The 26,176-nt window shown below is 43.3% G+C and overlaps 3 protein-coding genes across 13 annotated transcripts in view; 1 reads left to right on the top strand and 2 right to left on the bottom strand.

Annotated features, from left to right (window-relative positions):
- The window catches only part of LOC115655737 (cohesin subunit SA-2-like), a 111,879-nt gene extending 105,909 nt beyond the window's left edge, over positions 1-5,970 (bottom strand). For 3 of the 10 annotated variants that reach the window (XR_004001494.1, XR_004001489.1, XR_004001490.1), the window contains exons 1-2: positions 5,739-5,963; positions 4,288-4,971 (exon numbers count right to left, since the gene is read on the bottom strand). The gene's annotated coding sequence lies outside the window, so the exon portion shown is untranslated. Of the gene's footprint in view, positions 1-4,287; positions 4,972-5,738 lie in introns of all 10 variants that reach the window. The other 7 variants (XM_030571544.1, XM_030571488.1, XM_030571517.1 and 4 more) reach the window with 6 other exon arrangements.
- Positions 5,971-6,213: 243 nt separating this feature from the next.
- On the top strand, positions 6,214-19,576 carry GTPBP6 (GTP binding protein 6 (putative)). The gene is made up of 10 exons (XM_030546721.1): positions 6,214-6,535; positions 9,188-9,325; positions 11,623-11,693; positions 13,138-13,268; positions 14,077-14,147; positions 15,194-15,352; positions 16,050-16,258; positions 17,700-17,848; positions 18,267-18,419; positions 18,993-19,576. Exons 1-10 carry the CDS (start codon positions 6,214-6,216, stop codon positions 19,114-19,116), a joined length of 1,527 nt encoding a protein of 508 aa, XP_030402581.1. The 3' UTR covers positions 19,117-19,576.
- Positions 19,577-21,858: 2,282 nt separating this feature from the next.
- Positions 21,859-26,176, bottom strand: part of PLCXD1 (phosphatidylinositol specific phospholipase C X domain containing 1) — a 30,329-nt gene continuing 26,011 nt past the window's right edge. For both annotated transcript variants that reach the window (XM_030571586.1, XM_030571596.1), the window contains one exon: positions 21,859-22,512. In XM_030571586.1, coding sequence (XP_030427446.1) covers positions 22,232-22,512 — 281 coding nt within the window. In that variant the 3' untranslated portion in view covers positions 21,859-22,231. The remainder of the gene's footprint in view (positions 22,513-26,176) is intronic.

Below are 26,176 nucleotides of genomic sequence, written 5' to 3'. Positions count from 1 at the left end.
CCTTGCTGCAATCAAGGCTTCATGAGCCATTGGAAAGAAGAGGTAGGCTGGGTCTCCCAGGATCACAACTGGCATTTCCACATCCCCAATTGGAATCTTCTGGTCTGGAAAGAAAGTTCCTGCTTTCAGCTTTCTACATAGGCCAGCACTCCTGAAGATGTGTGCACCATGCATCTTCCCTGATCCGCTGCACTGATGTCAGTGAAATGACCTAGGTGACCCACCAACACTTGCAGTACCATAGGAAAGTAACACTTTCTGTTAATATACTTCATCAAAGGTGGTCTAGGGCCAAAATGGGAATGTGTGTGTCATCTATCACCCCACCACAGTTAGAGAATCCCATTGATGCAAAGCCATCCACTATTTCCTGCACATTGCCCAGAATCACAGTCTTTCATAGCAGGAGACAATTAATGACCCTGCACACTTGCATGACTGCAACGCCCCCGGTGGACTTTCCACCTCCAAATTGATTCGTGACTGATCAGTAGCAGTCTGGAGTTGCCAGCTTCCACACTAATATCACCACTCACTTCTCCACCCTGAGGGCAGCTCTCATTTTAGTGTCCCTGTGCCAGAGGACACAGTTCCAGGACGGTGGCTTTGTGCATCTGAAAGTTCTGCAGCCACTGCTTGTCATCCCATACCTACATCACAATGCAATGCCACCACTCAGTGTTTGTTTCCCAAGCCCAGTACTGATGGTCCGTGTGCAGCTACTCCATGAATGCCAACAGAAATCTTGATGGTTTCTTTCCATGGCACGCAGCAGAGCAGACACCACGGTGTCATTATCAGATTCATAGTTCATGAAATACTGCAGGATCATCTGTGATAAGTGTTATGAACACAACACAAGACTGCAGAGCAGTGTAGGATCCATGCTTTGAGACAGAGATGGTGGGCATGCAGTTTACAGGGGTGGTTAAAAAGTGGCTTGAAGCATAGTCAGAAGCCCATAGAATGATGGGACAGAGAAAACTGCATCATGGTACAGTGAGCCTGCCCCCTTAAGGCACTGTGATCCCGTGTTAGAGCACCCAGGGGCAAATGGTGGCGAGTTGTACAATGGGATAGGTACCCATGGTGCATTGCTGTCTCTGTCAATGCAAGAGCACCAACTGTGGACATACTCCACCACCACAAGGAGCATTGTGTGGATGTGTAAAAGTAGTTTAATTACAGGAGTACATGATTGTTGACATAACTTAAGTTGACTTAATTTTGTAAGGTAGACTTAGCCTAGCTCTTCAGACTTAACTATCTTGAATAATTTTGTATTATCTACAAACTTTGCCACTTTACTGTTCATTCCACTAATGATCTGGAAAAAGAATAGGCTGAACAGCACAGGTCCCAGTGCAGATCCTTATTTCCCTTTCTCCATTCTGAAAATTAACCATTTATTCCTATCCTTTGTTTCCTATCTTTTAATCAGTTACTGATCCATTCAAGGACCTTTCCTGTTACCCCATGACTACTTAGCTTCCTAAAGAGCCTTTATCCATGTCCATCTTTTTTAACTCCTCAAAGAATTCTAATAGATTGGTGATGCATGACTTCCCTTTACAAAAACCACGTTGATTCTTCCTCCCCAACATATTGTGTTCATCTATGTTTATGATAATTCTATTCTTTACTATACTTCCAAGTATTTAATCTGGTGCTGAAATTACACCAAAAGGCCTGTAATTGCCAGGACTGCACTGGAGCCCTTTTTAAAAATCAGCATTACATCAGTTAACTTCCAGTCATCTGCCACAGAGGCTTGTTTCAGCGATAGGTTATGTATTACAGTTAGTAACAATACAGTTCTGCAATTTCATATTTGAGTTCCTTCAGAACTCTCTGGTGAATACCATTTGGTCCTGGTGATTTATTACTGTTTAATTTATCAATTTGTTCTAAAACCTCTTCTACTGACACATCAGTGTGGGACATTACTTCAGATCTGTCACCCAAAAAGCATAGCTTTAATGTGGGTATTTCTCCCACCTCTTTTGCAGCAAACACTGTGGCAAAGAATTCATTTAGCTTCTCTGCAATGACGTTGTCTTCTTCGACTACTCCCTTAATATCTCAGTCGTAGTGGCCCCACTGCCTGTTTAACAGGCTTCCTGCTTCTGGTGTACTTAAAAAACTCTTACTATTAAGTGTGTGCATCTTTAGCAAGTTGCTTCTCAAATTCTTTGTTGGCCTGCTTATTAGGGAACAATAAAGGGAACAAATCATTTAGATCAAGAATCTGCAAATTTTCAGGGCAAGCAGACTCCGCCTGAAAACAGTGAGGGCCAAAAGTCACGGAATAACTTAGGCAGATCAAACTAGACTTTGAATCTTTCAAGGGCCATGTCTACATCTAAAATTTTGCAGCGCTGGTAGTTACAGCTGTATTAGTACAGCTGTATAGGGCCAGCGCTGCAGAGTGGCCACACTTACAGCAACCAGCGCTGCAAGTGGTGTTAGATGTGGCCACACTGCAGCGCTGTTGGGCGGCTTCAAGGGGGGGTTCGGGGAACGGGAGAGCAAACCGGGAAAGGAGACCAGCTTCGCTGCGGTTTGCTCTCGCGTTCCCCGAACCCCCCTGCAAACCGCAGGGAAGGAGACCAGCTTGCTCGGGGTTCGGGGAACGAGAGAGCAAACCGGGAAAGGAGACCCGCTTCGCCGCGGTTTGCTCTCGCGTTCCCGAACCCCCTGCAAACCGCAGGGAAGGAGACCTGCTTGCTCGGGGAACGGGAGAGCAAACCGCGGCGAAGCTGGTCTCCTTTCCCGGTTTGCTCTCGCGTTCCCGGAGCCACCCAGCAAACCGCAGGGAAGGAGACCTGCTTGCTCGGGGTTCCGGGAACGAGAGAGCAAACCGGGAAAGGAGACCAGCTTCGCCGCGGTTTGCTCTCGCGTTCCCGAACCCCCTGCAAACCGCAGGGAAGGAGACCTGCTTGCTCGGGGAACGGGAGAGCAAACCGCGGCGAAGCTGGTCTCCTTTCCCGGTTTGCTCTCGCGTTCCCGGAGCCACCCAGCAAACCGCAGGGAAGGAGACCTGCTTGCTCGGGGCTCCGGGAACTAGAGAGCAAACCGGGAAAGGAGACCCGCTTCGCCGCGGTTTGCTCTCGCGTTCCCGAACCCCCTGCAAACCGCAGGGAAGGAGACCTGCTTGCTCGGGGAACGGGAGAGCAAACCGCGGCGAAGCTGGTCTCCTTTCTCGGTTTGCTCTCTCGTTCCCCGAACCGCCGAGCAAGCGGTTCTCCTTCCCTGCGGTTTGCAGGGTGGCTCCGGGAACGAGAGAGCAAACCGCGGCAAAGCTGGTCTCCTTTCCCGGTTTGCTCTCTCGTTCCCGGAACCCCGAGCAAGCAGGTAAGGAGAACCGCTTGCTCGGCGGTTCGGGGAAAGAGAGAGCAAACCGGGAAAGGAGACCAGCTTCGCCGCGGTTTGCTCTCTCGGTCCCCGAACCGCCGAGCAAGCGGTTCTCCTTCCCTGCGGTTTGCAGGGTGGCTCCGGGAACGAGAGAGCAAACCGCGGCAAAGCTGGTCTCCTTTCCCGGTTTGCTCTCTCGTTCCCGGAACCCCGAGCAAGCAGGTAAGGAGAACCGCTTGCTCGGCGGTTCGGGGAAAGAGAGAGCAAACCGGGAAAGGAGACCAGCTTCGCCGCGGTTTGCTCTCTCGTTCCCGGAACCCCGAGCAAGCAGGTCTCCTTCCCTGCGGTTTGCAGGGTGGCTCCGGGAACGCGAGAGCAAACCGCGGCAAAGCTGGTCTCCTTTCCCGGTTTGCTCTCTCGTTCCCCGAACCGCCGAGCAAGCGATTCTCCTTACCTGCTTGCTCGGGGTTCCGGGAACGAGAGAGCAAACCGGGAAAGGAAATCAGCTTGATTACCAGAGGCTTCCTCCTTCCACGGAGGTCAAGAAAAGCGCTGGTAAGTGTTTACATTGGATTACCAGCGCTGGTTCACCAGCGCTGGATCCTCTACACCCGAGACAAAACGGGAGTACGGCCAGCGCTGCAAACAGGGAGTTGCAGCGCTGGTGATGCCCTGCAGATGTGTACACCTTCAAAGTTGCAGCGCTGTAACTCCCTCACCAGCGCTGCAACTTTCTGATGTAGACAAGCCCAAGGAAAGGAGGATGTAATCAATGAGGTAACAAAAGCAGGAGTTAATACAGTATATAATCAGTAGAGAGAATCCCCCAAAGCTATGCATCATGGATCCACCCAGTGACTGCAGGAGTCATTAGACAAGGGCAATTCACCAAAATACCAACGTATTTTAGAAACTCCTCATTGTCAGACTTACTTTTGGCTGGGGAGGTTACTGGCTGTGTTGGGCTTGGCTATCATTTCCGTTACATCATTTCAGCAGAGTAAAAACCAAGTTAACATGATCCACACCACTTTCAGGAAACTTCACCAGGAATGAGAAGAAGAGTAGGGTTACCATATTTCAAGTTCCCAACAAGCAGACACTGCAGAAGGTGGAGGCAATGAGAGGGAAGGGAAGCCGAAGGGGGAGTACCTGCAGCAGGGGTACTCACAGGAGATGGGGAGGCAGTGTCACTCCCTGTCACAGTGGCAGGGCAGATGGCACAAGCCCAGGACACAGAGACAGTCAGTCAGCACCTCCCTGTGGGATCCCTTCCCCAGGGCTGAGCAGGGCAAGGGGGCATGGGTGGGCAGGATTCAGCAGCTGTGACTTGCAGGGGAAAGGACCAGGTGTCAGCTGCGGATGCAGGGGAATGGCCCAATCAGCAGTGGATACAGGGGATAGACCAACTGGGAAGCTGATCAATTGTGGTTCTTTCTGAACTGCAGCTTCTCTGCTCTGCAAAATCCAGGACATTTGCTGTTATTTGAAAACTCTGCTGGGTCAAGGAAAGCAGGCTCAAAAAAGAGGCTTTGTCTGGGGAAACCAGGACTATGGTAACCCTAAATAAGAGCAGCAGAAACTAAACTCCACTTCCTTGGTTCTTGTCAGAGAAATCTGTCAAGAAAAAGAATGGCTAGAGGTTAGCAAGGAAAATCTTCTATAACCAAGTTAAAAAAGAAAGCCAAAAAAGCAAGCCATTTTAAGGGTAGTGACTTGGAAATAAAAGAATAATGGACTGTAAGGGTAAAGTGGAGATAGTAGCAACCAGCACCTATGAACAGGCCTACAGAGCAAGTTGGATTTTAAAAGGTAACTAGAGGACATATTGTGGGTTCATATTTATCATTGCACCATTACAGAGAACACAGGAAATATGCAGGTATCCCCCCACTGAATGAGACACGATCTTTGGGCACTGCAGATAACATCACCAATTAGTCATTTGGGGGCTGCAATGATATAATACAAATAAAAGGATACAACTGACCGTAAAGTGACAAAGGGTGCAATGCAGCATAGCAAAGCCGGGGTCAAAATGCATGACAGGGTGCAGTAGTAGTCTGCAGTGTAGAGGGTGCACACTGTACCACAGCTGGTTTGCAATGCAAGACGGATATGGTAAAGGGTTGCACAGCAGAAGGGGCTCAGTGCAGTACACTGCAGCACAGGTGTAATGCAAGAGGGGGTGCAGTACACTGTAACACCAGGGGATGCAGCGCAGGGAAATCCAGTGCAAGCGGGGGTGCAGTACAGAGTAGCACAGGGGGTGGGATGCTAGAGAAACGCCGCGCAGCACAGCGCAGGGGTGCCAAGGCCATGCATGGGCAGGAGGTAGGAGCAGCTCCCCCTCCCGGGGGGGGGGCATTAAGGACAAGACTCACCCCTGACGCTCTAGGACACAAACTCATGACACCTGCGCGCTCCCCAGACACTGCGCGATCCCGCGCCGCACACGCCCCGGCCTCAAGCACGGCGGCGACCACTCGCGGGGCCCCAAGCCATTAGTACCAAGAGCGCGTGCGCCAAATCGGCCTACCGGAGTGCGGCTGACTATCACGTGACGCAGCCGAGCCGTCACTCACTACAATTAACAGGTTCCTCTTCCCGTGGGCCCATCCCCGGCAGTCAAAACCCCGCCCACCCAGGAAACGGACCCCGCCCAAAGGAATCCGGGAGGGGGCGGAGCTTGAGGTACGGGCGCGCAGCTGAACGTGTCTGGCCGCGGCGGTTTCCTGTAGAACCTACGGGGGAAGCGGGCGCGAGCACGTACCCCTCGCGCAGGCCTAACGGCGTCCGCGTGCCGGGTTCTGCCCCGCCCCCCACCTGGGCCACCCCTCTCGCGGTACCGGGCGGGCGATGGGGTCCGGGCTCCTGCTGCGAGGGGCCGCCGCTCTGTGCGCCCGGGGGCTCCGCGCCGCAGCGGCCTGCAGGCTCTGCCCGCTGCTCCCCCGGCCCCTCAGCACTGGGGGCTCCGGGTGCCTCCGCGCCGCGCCGGGGCCGCCGGGCCGGGGGGAGCCGCCCCGGAGCGTGGGGCGCGGGAAGGGGGCGGCGCACAGCGAGGAGGAGGAGGAGGACCTGGAGGAGCTGCTGGCCCCAGGGCCGCCTCCCGGGGCCCAGCGGCTGCTCGTGGTGCACCCGGCCGTCAAGTGGGGGGTGAAAAAGCCCCAACTCACCACAGGTGAGGCGCGTGGGACTCGCCCACCCCCACGGTGCCCAGTGATCGGGGCACCAGCCTCGGGCCCCTCATCCTCCGGCTCGTCCTTTTCCTGCCGCAAGGGTCCGTGCAGGGAGCTGGCTGCTTCTTTGGGATAACAGCCCAGTGCAGGGAAGGCACAGGTAGTGTTGCCTTGACGCCGCTGGCTGACCTGGGACCCCCACTCCCCCACCTGGGATTTACCTTGAGTCGTTTCCTCAAGGTGAAAACTGCCTGTGCCTTGTCTTGGTGAGGCTTTTACCCTGAGGTGGCTATCTTGAAATCCAGCACGCCTTTTTATTTGCCGTGGAGAGAGGAACCTTTCCCAAGCTAACTACTGAAACTCTCACACTTGACAGATTGTAGCACCGTAGATTTATAACTTAACCTCTGTGTAATCAGAAATGCTTGTGTGCCCCTCCTGTCCCCTCAGTTGTTGCTCAGTTCACTCTTGAAGCTTCTTCAGGGTCTTTATGAATTAAATAAATCTTCAAGTATGTTAAGTGTTCTTACAAAGAGAACAGTGAGCAATTGTCCTCCATCTCTACTGGTGGTAGGACAAGAAGTAATGGCCTTAATCTGAGCCATGGGAGATTTAGGTTAGATATTAGGGAAATCTAACTATAAGGGTAGTTAGGCTCTGGCATGGGCTTTCAAGTGAGATTGTGGAATCTCCATCACTGGAGGTTTTTGAGAACAGGTTGCACAAACACTTGTCAGAGATGATCTAGGTTTACTTAGGCTTGCCTCAAGGTAAGGGGCTAGACATGATGAGCTCTCAAGGTCCCTTCTGGAATGTTTGGCAAAGCACCAGAGAACAATTTTATCTTTTTAAGAAGTTTGCTGTATGTTTCTTTCACATTCTCAAGATACAAAGTCAAAATGGCCAACAGTTCTAGATCAATATATGTTCCCCCTTTTAAATACTTAATGCCACATTAACAGTGATTTGTTGCAAACGTAGGTCTTGATTCTACAAACTCTTATGGACATGATCAACTTTATTCAGGGCTTGTCTTCACTTCAGTGTTAGCTCTAGTTATCTGCACTTAAGTTGACTGAGATTGCAGCATAACCATTTCAGCTCATGCTAAGCTATCTGCTGCAAAACAGCGCTCAAGCCACACAGTAACTGAGTCCCCATTACATTATTAACTCAACATCAGTGTCACTCAAGTTTCAAGACACATGTTCCAGCAGTCCAGTTAGTTCAAGTCTAAAGCACCACTTAACTCATGCTACAGATTTTCGTGTGTGCACAGGTGTCAAGTTAGAGGCAACTCTCAAATTATACTTCAAGCTAACAAGGCACTGAAGATAAGCCCCAACATGAATAGTCTCATGGGGTCACTAATGTGCTTGAAGTTAAGCAAATGTGTGTTTCCAGGATTGGGGCCTTAATAAGGCATACTGAGTTGTCTCTAGTTTCATTTCTCCACCACTGCAGCTAATTATAGACATGTCAGTCTCTCTGGGATAGTAAGGGGTTTTGTCTTGGATGACACCACTCCAAATGCTCCTGTCCTGCAGAAATCTGTAACAGAAATCACTAGAGATCATATAGTTTTGGGTATTTTACATTTGCATTTGATTCTTTGTCCTCTTTTTTTACCAGTCTTATTAATGGGACAGTTGCTAATATGGTCATAACAGCTGTTAGTGATTTTCAGATATCATCCCTTCAATGCCATTTTAGTAGACTTGTGCCTCAACCAATGCAGCCAATTTGATGAGGAAACTGTTTTGTCCAGTATAACTTTAAGGCACAAATTATGGGATTTCCACCACTTTCTTTGGGAGACTATTCTTCAGCCTAATTTTAATTTATCTCACTCATAGGAAGTTTATTTAAATTTAATTCTAGTTTGTCAGTCTTGCTGGCCACAACCTGTGTTGTAAACTGTTTTAGGAAGTGCTGTTTTCAAAACTACTAAATGTACTAAGATATACGTGAAACAAACTGGGACAGTGGTTCTCAACCATTTCTGTATCATTATCTCATGTTACAAACAAAAGAAAGTTTTGCACTCTCTTCCTTCTGTCTAGCCAGAAAGACAAAGAGGATGGTTGTGAACTGTTTGAAATCTATTTATGTTTCTATTTATTTAAAACAGGAGTCAGTATGGCTGCCTGTTCTGTCTATGAACCAGCATCACTGATGATGTCAGGAACAATATGAACAACTCTAGAAGTTCTTTAAATATTTCTGCAAAGCAATAAGGAGTTAACAACATTGTTTTGCTGTCACAATTTTCCCACCATCTTTCTGTAAATAGGGTTAAACAAAAAATATGATAGTAACCCTTTGAGGACTGCAATACAATGTTGATGCAAGTAACTATGTAATTTTCTTGTTAATTTGTGCAGATTTTTTGCCAATATAGTTTACACCAATTCTTCAAATGAAAAGGACTTTTTTGCTGGTGTAACTACATCTAACCTAGGGCTTTTGCTGTCCTATCTATGTTGGTGAGGGCTATAGTTTTTTCACATTCCTAACCAACAGAGTTATGCTGGCAAAACTTTTTTAAGTGTAGACCAGGCCTCACTGTTTATGTTCTTATTGCAAATGTTGGAAATCTGTGTGCAGCGTTAGGACTGTATACTATAACCTTTTTTTTTTCCCCAATACTAAAGCTGAATTACAGGTTGCTGAAGCTGTTGCTCTAATAAACACCCTTCATAACTGGACAGTTTTAGATAAAATAATTCTGTCTACAAAGACTCCTGACAAGAAGTTTATTTTTGGCAAAGGAAATTTTCAGATTCTGACAGGTAAGAAGAAAACCAAAGATTTCTTAATTCAATATATCATACTGAATGAAATATTTTTACCCTTCTTAAGCTAATTAATGATTATTGCAGGCAGGAGAGAGCTAAGGTTTTGTCTACTCCATTGACAGGTTTTCAAACAGGCTTCGGAGATGTTGATGAAAAACATGAAAGATGGAAATAATACTTGCTGTAAGGGCTTGTTTTCACTGCAACAGTTAACATGAGTTAGTACACTTAAGTTATTCTTCTGGACCTAGTCTAGCTCAGGTGAGAGTGATCATGCTGTGAAACAACATTTGCACTACAGAATGATTGGATGAGCTGTAACTGCAGCTGTTGAATCCCCACAGCACTACTAGCTTGAGCATCAGTAGCACTCAATTTCCAACCCACATCCCTGCCAGTCCAGCTAGCTGAAGCCTAAAGCACTTAGTCGAACTAGAGATTTGTGTGTGTGGATGGAAGTTGGGTATGGGTCAAAACTCAAATTTTAACTTGAGCTAGCAGTACAGTGAAGACAAGCCCTAAATGTGTGATATATTGTATGATTCTAAATAAATTAAGTAAAGATATGCATAAAATAAAGTGATTGACTTAAGTAAAGGTGACAGTTGCCTTTGACCCAGGTCAATAGTGATCAAAACCTGATGACTGTTCAATAAACTATGTGAAGTTCATATTCTTAGCCCCAGATCCACAAAGGCATTCCAATGCCTATATCCCTAACTTTTAGGGGCCCAGCTACTCAGCAGGATCCACAAACTAGCCAGTAGCAGATGTCAAAAAGAGGAATGCGTCCTGAGCCCTGCTTCTCAGGGAGTTAGGCACCTCAATCTAGGCTGGAGGGAGATGCACACAAACACCAATTTCCTCTCTACCCAGGAGGTGCTTGACTCCCCCCCTCCGCCCAGACCTGCCCACACTCCATCTCTTCCTCCAACCCCCCACCCTGGGCCACACCCCCACTTCACCCCCTCCCCCAAGCCCTGCCTCTTTCTACCCCCACTCCGCCCCTTCCCCTAAGGTTACACCCCCATTTTTCCCCCCTCCCTCCCACTGCCTTCTGCACTGGGAGAAGGGAGGAAGTTTGGCTGTTGATGGGTTCTAAGCACCCGCTAATTTTTTCCATGGGCGTGCCAATGAATTGGCACCTATGGAGATGGATTTCTGCTTGGGATCCACTGCCATGAACCCTCTCTTGGAATCAGTCACCTAAGCTGTTTCTTGCAAAAATGGTGGCTGTACATGCCTAACTCTACACAAAATTGCTGGTGCAAGTAGCTCTCCCTTAGAGCCTTTAGCCCAGTGGGTAGAGCACTCACCTAGGATGTGGTAGTCCCTGGTTCAGTTCCCAGCCCCACCTGATGAAGTTAAGCAATGTATATAAATATGGGTTTCACACCTTTCAGGTGAATGCCCTAACCACTGGACTATAGAGTCATTCTCATGCTCTCTGGCCCAATGCATATTTAAGTAGTTCTACAAAGTTGACTTCCTTAGTAGGAGAGATTGAGAGAGACCAATGTCAGACTATCCTATAGTTCAGTGGTTAGATAGGAGACATCTGTTCAGGAAAAGGGAGGACTTGAACCAGGATCTCCCATATCCTGGGTGAGTACCCTTTAGCCCACTGTCTAGAGAATCAGGGAGAGCTGCCCCCCCACTGCCATTTTGTATGTACAAAGTAGGAGGGGGAACACCTATCTTCACCTGGTTGGAGGCGTACATTGGGGCTTAGGTGTGATAAAGGTGTCCAGGCACTGCCTAAGGCAGCAATGTGCATGCCTAGAGGCAGAAATTTGGGCGCATAAGGGACTTTCACAAAAAAAATGTACAGTGAGGGAGTTTGGGCCCCTACAGGGTAAGGTGACAGCTGAACAGTGATTTTGAGGATTTCATTTTCATCTACATTTTACACTTAGGCACCTAAATCCTTTTGTGGATCTGGGCCCTAGTACTCTTCTTAGTCTCCATGTGACAGCAATAAGCATTCTAGCATGTTTGTTGACAGTCTCACCAGGCCATAATCCATGGACTGAATGGGCCTGGAAGCAGAACTTTATCCTCTCATCCTTTTTTATAGTCCTTTTAGAATACACTTGAAACACAGAGTCGCACAATGTGAAAGCATGTGCTGCTGTTTCTGTTCTTTGAACAAAGAGTGTAGTTTTGTGTGCTGTTAGTCTATTATTTCATGAACACTGCATTCACTTTTTAACACACAATTAAAATAGCCTTTTTGCTCTACATTGGCATGAACCATTACAAAATTACACAGTGCAATCCTCTTTATTTAGAAAAGATTAAAGGATTACCGCACATAACGGCTGTCTTCTTGAATATAGAAAGGCTCTCTCCACTGACAAAGGTAATTTTAAAAACAATATTTAAGTGTATTTTTTATGTTCTACATCAGTGGTGGGCAGTCCCATCAGGGTAATCCAGCCCCTGGGAGCTGCGGGCGGCCATGCAAATGTAAACAAACTGGCAGCCCACCAACAGATTACACTGATGGACCACGTGCAGGCCACAGGTTGCCCACCACTCTTCTACATCCAAAGACTGTATTTGGAATGAAAAGTAAAGACCTACTTTTGACTCAAAAGCTGCACATGACATTTTTTGAAGGCAGTTTGGCCAAATTTATGCCTGCTGTAAGCAAACCTAGTTCCATTGACTTTATTGGTCATTATGCCTTTTACTTCATGGCTGAATTTGGCTCACCGACATCCTGGTAGTCTTTTAATGTGGGTTCTACTCCCAGCTCTGCCACTGGTCCATTGATATCTTGGACAGGTCACTTAATTTTTGTGCCTCAATATCTCCATCTGTAAAATGGGGGGAAACTTAGCCTTCTTTGTAAAGCACTTCAGGATTTTGGGATGAAATGTGCTCTATGTTAAAATGCTAGGCATTAATATTTAACATGAAATTAGTTATAAATGCAAGCTATCCATATATTTGAATTTTCATGTACTTCTTTTCTTTACCCTTACCAGTGTCCCTTTAAAACAGACTTAAAAAGTAACAATTTATACATTTTAAAAAACCTTAACTTAATTACTATTGATTCCTTAGATGATGAAAACAGGAAAAAATTAAAAATGAATATGCTTTTCACTATTTATGCTGTGCTTTTATTTTTTGCATTTCATTTAGGAAATAGAAATGTGGTACTTGTACCTTAGACCTTGTAGTGATAAGCAATTTTAGAAAAGCATTGAAAATAGTGTCACTTTCTAGTTCTCGTGCGTAAGCAGCATCCTGCACTGTTTTGATTGCAAACTCTGCAATAGAATATTATTCTTTACAAGTTGGTTTTATTTAAAGTGTTTAGATGATTATGGATAGAGTTTGTGAAAAGATTTTCAGTTCCATGTTTTTTGACAAAAAAGACACATTTTTCCCAAAAGTTTACCAGTTTATCATCCTTCTCTCATTTGTGGAAATCTTTCTATTCATATTAGGTTTTGTAAAAGCTAGTTTTACCAAACTTAAATCTTGGACATAATTTAACATGACAGTGGCCATGATTCAACAAGGTATTTAAGAATGTGTGTGACTTTAAGCACTTGAGCAGTCCAGTGAACTTCAGTGGGACTACTCATACTTAAGCACCTTACTGAATCAGGGCCGAAGAACCAGCTTACAGCAGAAAAGGAACTGTATGTAAGATCACAAGCTTGTCTCACCAACAGAAGTTGGTCCAATAAAAGAGATGCCGTTTAATTTCTTCACCCTGCTGCATGCAAATTGACTTACCTACATTGTCCTAAAAAACTCTCAGGTTATCTTATCTTATGTTTTTAAAGAAAGAACTGGAAGATGCTTGGGGAGTGACTGTTTTTGACAGATACACAGTTGTCCTTCATATTTTTCGTTGCAATGCTCGGACTAAGGAGGCAAAACTTCAGATCGCTTTGGCTGAAATCCCACTTCTCAGGTACCTCTGATTGTGCAAATAGCAGATGTTAGTATTTTGATATAATATAAAGGCATTTTCTTCACAATCACTAAAACGTTAGTAGTATTCTTGAGGGGGGGAAGTCAATGGTTCTTTTTTGTATAATATGCTTTATAGCATTTTATGACATAAACTGACAAAAACAGATTAGAATATAGCATTTCTTTAAGCTTTTCACCATTGACTAGCACAGAAAAAAAAAACTGTTCACGAGATATCCCTTACCAAATAAATTTCTCGTGTGAATTTCTAGTTCATCCCAATCCTGGTAACCTGCCAGGAACAGCAGCAGCAATTTTATTCTTAGAAAACATATGGCAAATTTATAGTATATAGGATTAGACTTTTAGTTCTCATCAGAGGAGTTGAGAATACCAGATTAGAGTCTGCTTGATTTATGTGTGTATCCCACATCAAATACTGGCAAGTTTAATAAAGTATATGGTTTATTTTGTATAATTACCATTCCTATACCTGACTGAAGTCAGTGGGAGTTACATATGTGCATCTGAGAGTATGATTGACTCCCTGAAATTTTGGATCAGTCATTTTTTCTGCAGTTATTATTTGCTAACTGTGTTGTCTGTTGGGGAGCTAGGAAATTTGGCCAGGAAATTTAGCCATCATATGGCCTTGGGCTAGTCACTTAACTTCTGTGTCCCCAGTTTTCCCAAATGTAATATTAAGTTATTACTACTTAGCCATGTTTGTGAAGTAATTTTAAGATCCTTTAATTAAAGTCACTATATTTACTTCAGTACAAACGTTACTCTTCTTCCATTGCCAGAACAAATCTGAAAAATGAGATGTCTCACTTAGATCAGCAAAGAGGTGGATCAAGATACATCATGGGTTCAGGTAAAGTGTAAATATTTATGTAAACTGTAGGATTATCCTCTATAATCTATGATCAGGTTTAATTGCTTTTTGGAAGTCGTGGAAGCTGTGACCAGGGTGAATTGATTTAAGAAAAGGCTATTTAAATAAATTAAAATAATTATTTAAATCACCAAGTAGAAAGTCTTGATTTAAATTATTGATTTTAGTCAGCTTTTCCATTTAGTCAGCAGTTGTTTTCTAAAGAAAGGTGCATTCTCATTAGCTGATACAACCATTAAAATATGTTGATTTACAACTAAATAGAGCCTTTATACTAGATTTGGTACATCTGTTTGCTACCTAGTAAGGTACACTGACTATAACTGTATAAGTTTATTTAAGTAATTATATAGCATAATATTTTCAGATTCTTATTGCATATTTTTAGTATGTTAGAAAATGGTGAAATGAGATATTGCTTATTTACTAGATAATTTAACTGTTTGCTCATGGCTTGTGTCAAGCTGCATTAAGTTGGTAACACGAATTTAATTAAACACATAAAACAGCCTGTAAAATGTATTTTTATTAAACAAAACTACCTTAAATATTTTGGATACATAAATTGCTGTATTTTTCCATAAGTAAGTTGCCCAGGTGGGTGGAGTCATAAATATTCATGATTTGAGAATTGAGCCAATCAGTGCTCAGATAGGGAGAAGCTATAAAATGGGAGTATGAGACCATACGGTGGGCTTAGTGGACAATCCTGATGACATACATTACCACATATATATATATACACAGACCACATTATTAGTATTTTTAAAATGCCTAAAGATGTGTTAGTTGCCAGAAAGGGCAATGAGCAGCCTATATGATTGCTCTGGTATGACACTTTTAAAAGTCAATTGTAACTTTGTCTTGGTTCTGTCTTAGTTAAGCAGTTGAATCCATGTATTCTTAAGACTGCTTTGAATTTATATTGTCAGTTCTCTATCACTGTTTTAAGTAGTTTCATAACACAGCTTGATTTCCATCTCTCTTATTGGTTGTTCAGTCACTTACTAGTTTATATTCTTTAGGTGAGACTTTCATGGAAATGCAGTATCGTCTCTTGAAAGAAAAAGAATTTAAAATTAGGAATGCCCTGGAAAAGCTGAGAAGAAAGAGGTCTGTACTCAGAACTCAGCGTGAAAGGCGTGAGTTTCCAGTTATCTCAGTAATGGGCTACACTAATTGTGGTAAGAAAAAACTCATGAAATTATAACACAGAAGAGCTTACATTTCTAATATTTAATTAGAAGCACTAGCTAAAATCCCATTTCAGCATGCATGGGCTTTATGTTACAAAATTTGAATTAGTTTCCTGATTGTCTAATGAATACATGTCAATGAGAATTTTGCTGTTTGTTAGTGAGATCTGCTGCAGTTCTACAGCCATGTTTTGCCCTGGATAATCGCTCATTTCCCATTATTGTCAGTAGGCATTCTGTATACTGTACAAAGGGAGATTATGCCTCTTAATGTGTATCCTTATCACTGGTCAAAATGGGGGAGGGATAGTTCAGTGGTTTGAGCATTGGCCTGCTAAACTTAGGGTTGTGAGTTCAATCCTTGAGGGGGCCACTTAGGGATCTGGGGCAAAAATTGGTCCTGTTAGTGAAGGCAGGAGGCTGGATTTGATGACTTTTCAAGGTCCCTTCCAGCTCTAGGAGATTGGTATATCTCCTATTATTAGGTTAAGACTCCATTCTAACTTTTATAACTTTCTGTAGACAGCCAGCAGATAGTACTTATTTTCAGTCAGTACCAACATGAGCTGGATTTACACTGGTGATCTAGGAGTAAAAGTTCCTGTATCCCATTGAGCCATGTATGTTAATTTTACTTGAAGCAGTCTGTTTAAATTGTGTTTTATTCAGCTTTATTTTCTGTTAGGGAAAACCACTTTGATTAAGGCATTGACTGGAGATGAAGGATTGCAGCCTCAAGATCAACTGTTTGCCACTCTTGATATTACAGCTCATGCTGGCTATCTACCCTCACACCTGGCAGTTATTTATGTTGACACTATAGGGTTTCTCTCTGAATTGCCTCATGATCTCATTGAGTCCTTTTCAGCCACATTAGAAGATGTTGCTTACTCAGTAAGTAATTGATTCTAAAACATATCAATGTCTGGACTATTGTCTTTGGGACAGTCTTCGCCTTTCCAGAGGAGTGGAATTAACTGGCTTGCTGTTTATAGTGGCACATCTGACTAGCTTTATTGCAACATTTGGTTGGTGGTGGAAACTATTGCACAGTATCATGTCCTAAGCCAGTATTCCACTTTTATGTTTTGTATATTTTTAAGTGTGACAAGGTTTCAGAAATAAAATGTATTGAAAGTATCTATGTCTGTTCCAATAGAATTGTATAAAAATCTAGATAGAGGTTTACAGATCTTTGAGAATAGCTTTTTTAAAATAAAGGTGTAGGGAGAAATTTTTTTAGAAATTTTTTTCAAATTAAATTTATTTCAGTACTGTTAAATAACAGCCCAGTAGGTGTGAATAGTCATGAAATTAATTTAAATATATTTTTAAAGACTTCGCTATTAAAGTGAATTTCAAATGGCATGAGAGCCATACAGTTCATATACACACCCACAGATATGTAAACACCAAGTTAACATATAAAACTCACAATGACATTTTGAAAGCTAAGACTCCAACTGTCTTTATTTGTCCTTTTCTGCCTAGTTATTGCAATTTATGCACAATGTTACTTTTGGACCTCCTGTGTTTAGAAATTTTTACAATAATATGTAGGCCCCGAGATGCTGAACCATTTCAAGTCAAGTGCTAAAAATAAAAGGCTGCTATATTTTGGGTGCCTGTAGTGTGTCACTTGCAATATGCTTCTTGCCCACATCTCTGATCATAGGTGCACCAAGGCCTAATACTGTTTTTACAGTTTGTGCCAAAAGATTTATTGCATACCAGAGGCTCTCCATCACTGACACAGGTGTACTAAAGGCTACAGGAAAGAATAAATGTTCTAGAGTGTTTTATAGCATTACAAAAAGCATGTGTTACCTAATATCCCAGTTTCTGGTGGCTAGGATAAAAATCACTGGCCCGTGTTACAAGCTTTTTGAAGTGGGGTCTGAGTTGTTCCTTCTTTACCTCCCCAAAATTACGCAAGCAGTGTTTGGGGCTTTTGGTGTTGGATTTCTTCAGGGATATTACCTCTCTTTCCACTGTATTTCTGAAGTTCCTGCCTTTGCTCAACCTTGGCTTGGAAGGATGACCCAATTTCTCACTGAGACCTAAGAAAATCATAACTAACTTGGTGGGGAAGGTTTGTTTTGAGGCCATATGAGGCAGTTGCAACCCTTTATGAACCAAGCTACAGACCACCTACACATCTCGCCTTCCACTTTGGTCTTGATTTGAAATCTGTTCCAGAAATACGGCTTAATTTGTTAACCTGTCTGTGTACTCTCTGCTACAAAGAAATGTGTCTCATGAAAAATAAATGCCAAATATTATTTTAAAACAGCCATTATCACCAGTAATCATATTGTTTACTTATTTTTGCTAGGATTTAATAGTTCATGTGAGGGACATTAGTCATCCAGAAACTGTCCTCCAGAAAGCAAGTGTTTTATCTGTTCTGAAGAATCTTAATCTTCCAAGCCATTTACTGGATTCAGTTGTAGAAGTTCATAACAAAGTGGATTTGATAGAATGGTAAGAGGAAAAGTACAGTTCTAAAACTGTTGTTGCACTTTAACTCATGTTTCCTAGTTTCATTGTAGCATTTACAAATACTTGCAGAGAATCTAGTTTTCCAGATCTGCAGGGACCTTCCAGCCACCTTTTGTATACACTACTAGTATACTGGTTCTTCGGTCCTTTCCTTCTATAAGAATCTGGAGAGCCTTGTCTTTAGAAGTAAAATAAGATCAGAGCTCATTATCATCTGCAGATAAGATGTCTGTGTAGTCAGACACCAGAACCTAATATACAGCTAAATAGTCTTTTTGGAATACATCCAGCCTTTACTGTTTTTAGAGGTACAGCCTCTCATCTGCTATTAAATTCCTGCATCGCAGTTAAGTCATCTGTTCTGCCAGCACATCTCTAGCTGACAATTGTTGTCTTCCAGGTATCAGTCCCCTGAAACAAATGCTATAGCTGTTTCTGCTCTTCTTGGATATGGATTAGAAGAATTGAAAGAAGAGATTGAGAGAATAGTTTTGAAAACAACTGGGAAAAGGATTCTGACAATTAAAGTCAACTTAGCTGGACCTCAACTAAGGTAAATAATTGTGACTTCTACAGTCAGACTTTTTGAAGGGCAGGTGTGTGTATATGTATACATATATGAAACTATTTTCTGAGAAGTTGACAAATTGTATTAATTTTGGTTTCAACCTGTGATAAGAATGGGGAGACAACTTTTGAAGTTTTGTCTGACCAAACTCAGATGAAATGATATCGCCTCCCAAAGAAGTCTAAATTCTGCTTTTTAAAGTATTCTTTTGTGGAGGACATATGAGAAGTGATTCTTCTATATTGTTTTATTTACTATGTATATGCATACAATTTTTTTTCCAAACAAACAACCATTGGAGCTAGAGCCACAGTTGAATCCAATAAAAGAACACAAATCTTAGACATTTTGTGAAGTATTATACCTCTTTTCAGAACAGACGTAGCTTATTTTGGGAGCAAAAATAAGAATGTTTCCCTTTGTTAGGCTTATTTGTTTCAAAGTATGGACTTACTTACATTTAAAATGTAGATAAATGTCATGTACCTGATGTAAAATAAAGGCTTGTTTTGTGCATTATTGAAAGCCTGTAAGATGCTGATGAGTTTTTCTTTTCAGTTGGCTGTATAAAGAAGCAACAGTTCAGGAAGTCGATGTTATGCCTGAAAATGGCACAGCCAACGTGAAGGTGATCATAAGTAATTCTGCCTTGGGCAAATACAAAAAACTTTTCCCACAATAACAAGTTATTTATTCTGTGCAATACTCTTTGGAAAAAGAACTAATCAGCTGGCAGTAAGGCTATTTGAAATGAAGGTAATAATCCCTGTGTTCATATGCAGTATAGATTGTGTCAATCCTGCCCACTTGAGTATTTTGGACACATGACATTGAGCTGAAGCTAGAGCTATGTGAAATGGTGTCAGTGTTTCCTAAATGCCTCTGCATGGAAATGTTACAGACCTCCAGCCTCTTTCCATTAACAAACACACACCAAGGAAAGTACTAATTTCAAACTATGAAGCATTTGTCAGTGTGTATTGGAACTGCACAGAACAACTGCTCTAAACTCTGGCCCTGGCAGATTTGTGAACCACTGTGTGGTAAGCAAATTCAATTTCAGCAAATTGCCAAGTTTATTAAATCATGTATACTAGTTTTTATGTAACAGGTTTAAGAATAAATATTGTTTATTACTGTTGGTCCTGATCACTTTTATTTCATGATTGGAAATTATAAACTGTAGAGGGAAAAGAGAGATTGCTGGCCACCACACAGTTGCTTAAGCATCTTATAAATAATAGAGGTTGCTGTGTTCATTAAGCATTTTGCTTACTAAAAGGTTAGTACAAAGGATTTAGTTAATTATATGAGGGTAAAAGTGCATGTTTCTTTGGAGTTTTAAGCAAGGAAATAGAAAAAACAAACTTTTCTACAACACAGATCTCCAAACAAAATAAGGAACTACTACCTATCTTTGAATACTTGTTTTAAATATTATAGAAGATGTTAAGGGTGAAGTTAAATGTTTCCTGCTTAAGAATTGGTATCGCAGTGTGGGCCAGAGCTATTGACAGAACTCATCGGACTGTAAACATCAATAGGGATTTCTGCATCAGACCTGATGGCACAATATGTTGTAGGCCTATTATGAGCTAACCACAGAATTCCAGTACAGGGAAGCCAAGGAAATTATATCTCAAATTTAAACTTAGAAGAATGTAATGTTTACAAAAAAGGAAAGGGAAAAAAGACTATGAATGTATAGGAAACAGAAAATGTAGCGACACTATAGAGAACTGTAAGGGAAATAACTGTGTGTATCATAGAAGTGAATAAAAGTTTACTAGCCAAGATAACAGTACTATGCAGAAAAACGTCTAAACACATGTGATACAACATTTTATGCAAATGACACACTGAAAAAAATTATTTACAGTTTTATAAACCAACAAAATACCTCACTGCTATATACTAACAATAAACAGAGAGGACATGGATAAAAAATGCCATGACAGACTGACAGTTGTTTTTAAACAATGTTTGGGTTTCCATTGACACACTACCCATAAATCAGTGTGAAGTTTCACAAAGAGGCAATTTCTTTGCCATTTTTTTCTGGAATTCAAATATGATTTGGGGTCAAATAACATTTGAGGTCAGTCTTGTCTCTCGTGGATGTTTGTTCATCTTAACAACCCACCACTGGCATTAAAAGTGTGTTGTGCATCTAAAGAATGAGGTATACTGACAGAGCTGCACAATAAAGTTTATGCTACATGATGAAGTTTATGCAACACTCGCCTCCTCTATTCCTGGCTCTTGCCAATGATTGGGCCTCACCTTCATGATCAATAAAAATGCACCTAGTTTATCCAAAAACTAAAACAGAAAAATAGTATTAACTATCTGTACATGGCATAAAACCCATGATTTGCAATGTACAAATAAGTCCAGATAACAAAATAGCAACTAAAGCAGATATTGCCTAAGTAAGGGGCTGGGGCAGGCTGTTTTCAGTTATATAAATATTAATCTAGAGCATAATTTACTCTGGAAATTGGAAGATTTCTAACCGTCAAAGGAGTGAGGTTCTGGAATAATCTTCTGGTAGGGGTAGTGGGGGAAATAACTAGTTTTAAAATGGAGCATGATACATTTATGAAAAGGTTGCCTACAATAGTAGGGGACTGGACTTTATGACCCAGGTGGTCACTTCCAGTCCTATGAACTTGGAATTCTACTAAAGATACTCTAGGTTTACATCAGTGTAAATTAAAGTAGACTTTAGTCCATAGCGTATTATAGTTCAATTGAAGTGTGAAAAACATTTAAAAAAAATCTTGCTTGTATTTTACCGGGCACTACATAACAGCCCCTTCGCTGAAGACATTTCAAGCTAAATGGGCAAAAATCTACTCAGAGGGTCCAGTTGTGCTACCTTGACGTCAGAATTGGCATGACTATAAAAGGGGCAATTTCAGGCCTTAGGAATATGTAGTAAATACTAGTATGTTAGCATAGAGATGGTTGATGAACATTGTAATAATAAACTTACCAGGGTATAAGACAGACACTAAAGGATCAGTTCAGCACCCTTTTAGATGCAGTATTGCCATTTCTCCCTAAGATGCCAAAATGCCCACCTGATGACCAACTTGACATATTCCAGAATAATGCCAAGATTCTTTAAGAACACTGTCAGTTTTGATAAATTTACTTACAGGCATAGTAACAATGCCTTAGATTATCAAAACAATGTATTCTAAAAATCTAATTTTCCGTTTGCTAATTATGTTGTGTACTTTTAACATTTCACTCACCTTGGCCCATGAAAACAAACTAATCAGTTTCACTGGTGCACATACTGAGATGTTTAGATTGCCAACACACACAGACAAATATTTAAATCCATAACTAACATTTTTTAATTGAAATAAAACTATTTGTATTAGAATATATTTAAAGAAAAAAATCAACAGTAAACAAATTTATTTTCTAAGTTTTGCGAAAGATGAGTAAGGTTCTTAGGATATTCTCCAACACCAGTTACTGCAATATTTATGCTCTTCCCAGCTAAATTACACCTAGGTGGCAAGGGCACTAGAGAACTTAAGGAGAAGCCTTCTTGCTCTTCTCCCTCCCCTAGTTTTAGGAAGTTTTGCTTGCCGTAAGCATTGTGTATTTTAAAGTCTGATTTTGGTATGAAAGCATCAACTAATGAATCTTCACAACATCCCTGGGGGGAGGAAGCATCATTTATATACACACATGATGTATCTGAACCAGGAAAATTGCCTTCCCTGTGAGAGCTGATGAAAAGCTACTCAATCATACCAAGATTATGAAGCTGAAAGTCATGAAACATCCTTTAATTCAGTCTCATTACCATCGTAATGTAATGGAGGGATGATTTTCTTGTTAAGTTCTATCACATCATTTACAAAATCATAATTTCCTATGAAGTCTCCAGCAATGATGTTGATACATTCCCTCTTTGGTCCTGGATACTGTTTCTTTATCCAGAGTTTCAAGTATGGAAGGCTAGAAAGGGCCATTTTCTTCACGGATCCAAATGGATGTGCCAGAATGTACTCTAAGTCTGAAGTAAGGTTAATCCCTGCAACAAAGAAACAATCTGGGGGGGGAGGAAACATTAAATTGGTATCTGTCATTACTGAGCATTGACTCAGCCCTACATCTAGTGTTTTCTCTTGAATAATTAGCAGAGGAGCTTCCACCAGAAAATTTGGTACCTTTCCAGTAACTGGAGTTGTCTCAACAGCTCACTTTCTCTTAGAGTTGTAAACTATGCTATGCAGATATGGAGCAATTAAAAACCAGTTAACCTAACTCAGGCCCACATGCTTCCATATATAGTCACTTAATTTACTCATCCCGTAAGAAAATGTTCCCTGCTTGCTAATCTCCATCAGTCAAGAAACATTTTCATAAAGGTGAAACCTAGGACCTGGTCAGCGCTGGGAGGGGAATTGATCTAAGTTACACAACTTCAGCTATGTGACTAACGTAGCTGAAGTCAACATACTTAGATCGACTTAACCATGTCTTCATCACGGTGAGTCGACTCTGCCTGCGCCTCTTGCCAAGCTGGAATACAGGAGTCGATGGGAGAATGCTTGGAGGTTGATTTATCACATCTAGACTAGATGTGATAAATTGACCCCTGCTGGATCGATCGTTGCCCGCCGATCTGGCGGATAGTGAAGACATATCATAGGTCAATTAACAGTAACTGGAGTTCCCTATATAGATATAGGGCCATATTGTGCCTTGATTTGGCAATTTCTTTTTATGAACAGTATTGCACAATATTTGTGGCAAGATCCAGTCATAGGGTTCTCTGTAAGAGTTGCCTCAACTTCTACAGGATAACAAGTAATGGCTTCATTGAGGAGTCCCCTCTAAATATCAGTTATCTAATATGGCCCACTGTTCCCCCCAGTCATCACTCACCATCCCTGCATCTCTATTTGAGGAAGAAAATGAAGGGCTGACATGCCTCCTTTTACATCTGTATCAGTACTGAGGGTGTACAAGTTGAGGCATATAACAAGGGTTAACTAACCATTAAAGAACAGTTGTCCCCATAATATATGGCATAATGCCCAACTCTAAAGGAAAGGTATCTATATGGAGGCAATTTCCATGAAAGTAGTACATCACTAACGGAGGAGAAGCAGATTGATACAGAAGTGGGTTGAGGCTTTTAAATCCCATTACATGAAATGCAAAAAGTGAGAAAAGAAAGAATGTGGAAGGCAGGGAGAGGGAAAGAGGGGCAGGTATACAATAGCTCTCTCTTTTACCCCCCTCACAATGCTTGGATACACCTTAATTTGTAGAGATCAATTGGATAGATAAAACATCTCTGTTGAGGTGGCAGCACTCCTGTGACGCACCAAAGCATAAAGTCAAGCTGTAAAGCTTTCACTTTCACAATTCTTCCATCATTAAGGCCCAGATTTATAAAGGGACTTAAGCACTGTGATCCTGGGCCCAGCAGCACCTAACTTTTAGGCACCTAGAAAATATCAATTGGATCCATGCCTGAGTTATGCACTTAGGGTCCCAATACAACGATGCATTGAGAGAAATAGGCACCTTACAATGTGATCCAAAAAGCCAGCACGCTACACAGGGAGCCACCTAAGCTAGCTAATGGGAGATGCTGATGAAACGGGTGTGTCCTAAGCCCCCTCGTTCTGACAGAGATTGGTCCCTCCCTGCAGCCTGGATTTCAGCCTCTCTCTGCTAGCCATCCATGAATGGGAATCCCTCTTGTGGAGTCGGGGGTTAGGTGTCTACATTGTTTCTGATGAGACTGAGTTAGGCATCTGCCTCTCTCCACACAGAAGAAGGGGGCACCATCTAACTTCTAGGGTATTCACCCAAGATGTGGGAGACTCACGTTCAATTCCTCTTCTACCTGCAGCGGCAAAAGAATTTGAACAAGAGCATCCCAAACCTGAAGAGAGGGCTCTGATCACTGAGCTATGGGATATTCTGGTGTGAGGCTCCCTCAGTGTCTCTTGGTGAAGATGTTCCACTGTGAATAAAGAATGAAAGTGTGATTAGAGCAGGGGAGCTTGATCCTGGGTCTCCAAGATGGGTATCCTAAGCACCCAGCTAGAGTCATTTACACTCTCTCTGGTCTGGCCCAATGACTGTTCAGAAACCCACCCACCCCCCAATCCCCTGTTTAGAACAGTCATTGGGCCAAAGAGAGACAGACTGGTGGTTAGAGCACCTACCTGGGAGGTGGGAGACCCAGAGTTCAATCCCCCTGCTCCTATCACCCTCACTTCACCCACAGTAGAACAGCTTCAACAGCAGAAATTGAGGGCACCCTTCTTCAGACTATCCCATAACCCAGTGGTTAGAGCTCCCTGCTGAGACACAGGATTCAAACAGATCTCCTTTCCTTCCCCCTCTGGCAGAGATGGGGAAATTAAACCTGGGTTGCCCACATCCCAGGTGAGTGTTCTGACCACTCAGTTAAAAGTTGTAAGATGCACACCACCACCACCAGCCAGATTTTAAGTGGGACCTGATCTGGTAGGCAGCTTCAGAGCACACTTGCTAGATCAGGCCTCATAAGCAAGTTAAGCATCCAGATGCCTAGAGAGAGGCAGCAGGGCACATGACCAGAGGCTGAAGTTAAGGCGCCTACAAGGTTCAGCAGGAGTTTTGTGGATCACCATGGAGCCTAAAACTGGGACTTAGGCACTTACGTATCTTTGTGGATCAGGCCCAAATGCATATGTTGGCAATAAATAGTTTGGGGGTTTTACTCATTTCTTGTTCCTGAGTGTGTTCCTAGTTCCTGTAAGCAGTACTAGGTTTACCATGGTGCTGGGCCCAGAGTCAGAAGGGACCCCGACCAGTCCGATCCCCCGGAGAGCTGAGCCAGCCAGGAAATCTGCCCCCACTCCTGCTCCTGCTCCACTCCCACCTCGCCTCTTCCCACTCCTGCCCCACTCCCAACCCTCCCCAAGCCCCCCCCCATCCTGGGGGACTGCAGCAGGGGTCGGGCCCACCCTGCACTCACCAGGCAACAGGAAGTGGAGCCACCCGACTCCAGCCTGCTCTGCTCCACCAGCTCCCAGCCACGCAGCCAGTGAGTGCTGGGAGGCGGTTCCCCACTTCTCCAAAGTCCAGGAGCCAGGGGAGCAGAGCAGAACGGGCTGGGACTGGTCACTTCAGTTCCCGCTGCCCCATGAGTGCAGGGTCGGGCCTGCCCTGCAATCACCAGGCAACAGGAAGTGGAGTGACCCAGCCCCAACCCATTCTGCTCCACCAGCTTGTGCTGGGGGGCAGTTCCCCTCTTCCCCTAAGCCTGGGGAGGAGCGGTGGGGACAGGACATGGAATGTGGAAGAGAAGGGGGCAGGGAAGCAGGGGCTGGGGGAAAGAGGCAGTGAGGACGAAGGGGGTGGGGTGGAGATGGGGCAGTGGGGAAGGGACATGGGATGGGGAAGAGAAAGGGATGGGGGAAGCAGGGGCAGGGGGGAAGGAAGGGGTGGGGTGGGTGGGGAGATGGAGCAGTGGGGATGGGGCCTGGGATGGGGGAAGCGGGGATGGGGGGAAGGAAGGGGGTGGAGTGGGGATGAGATGGAGCAGTGGGGAGGAAATGAAGTGGTGGGGAAGGGGCATGGGATAGGGAAGAGAAGGGAATGGGGGAAGCAGAGGCAGGGGGGAAGCTGGAGTCCAGCATGCAGTATCCCCTTGGCAGAAGCTGGGCTGCCCTGTTAAGCAGGCCCATCAAACCCTCACCCTGACA

Source organism: Gopherus evgoodei, chromosome 1 (genome assembly GCF_007399415.2).
Source record: "Gopherus evgoodei ecotype Sinaloan lineage chromosome 1, rGopEvg1_v1.p, whole genome shotgun sequence".
NCBI lineage: Eukaryota > Metazoa > Chordata > Testudines > Testudinidae > Gopherus > Gopherus evgoodei.
The sequence above is the reverse complement of the archived record's forward strand: the minus strand, read 5'-3'. Positions and strand labels throughout refer to the sequence as shown.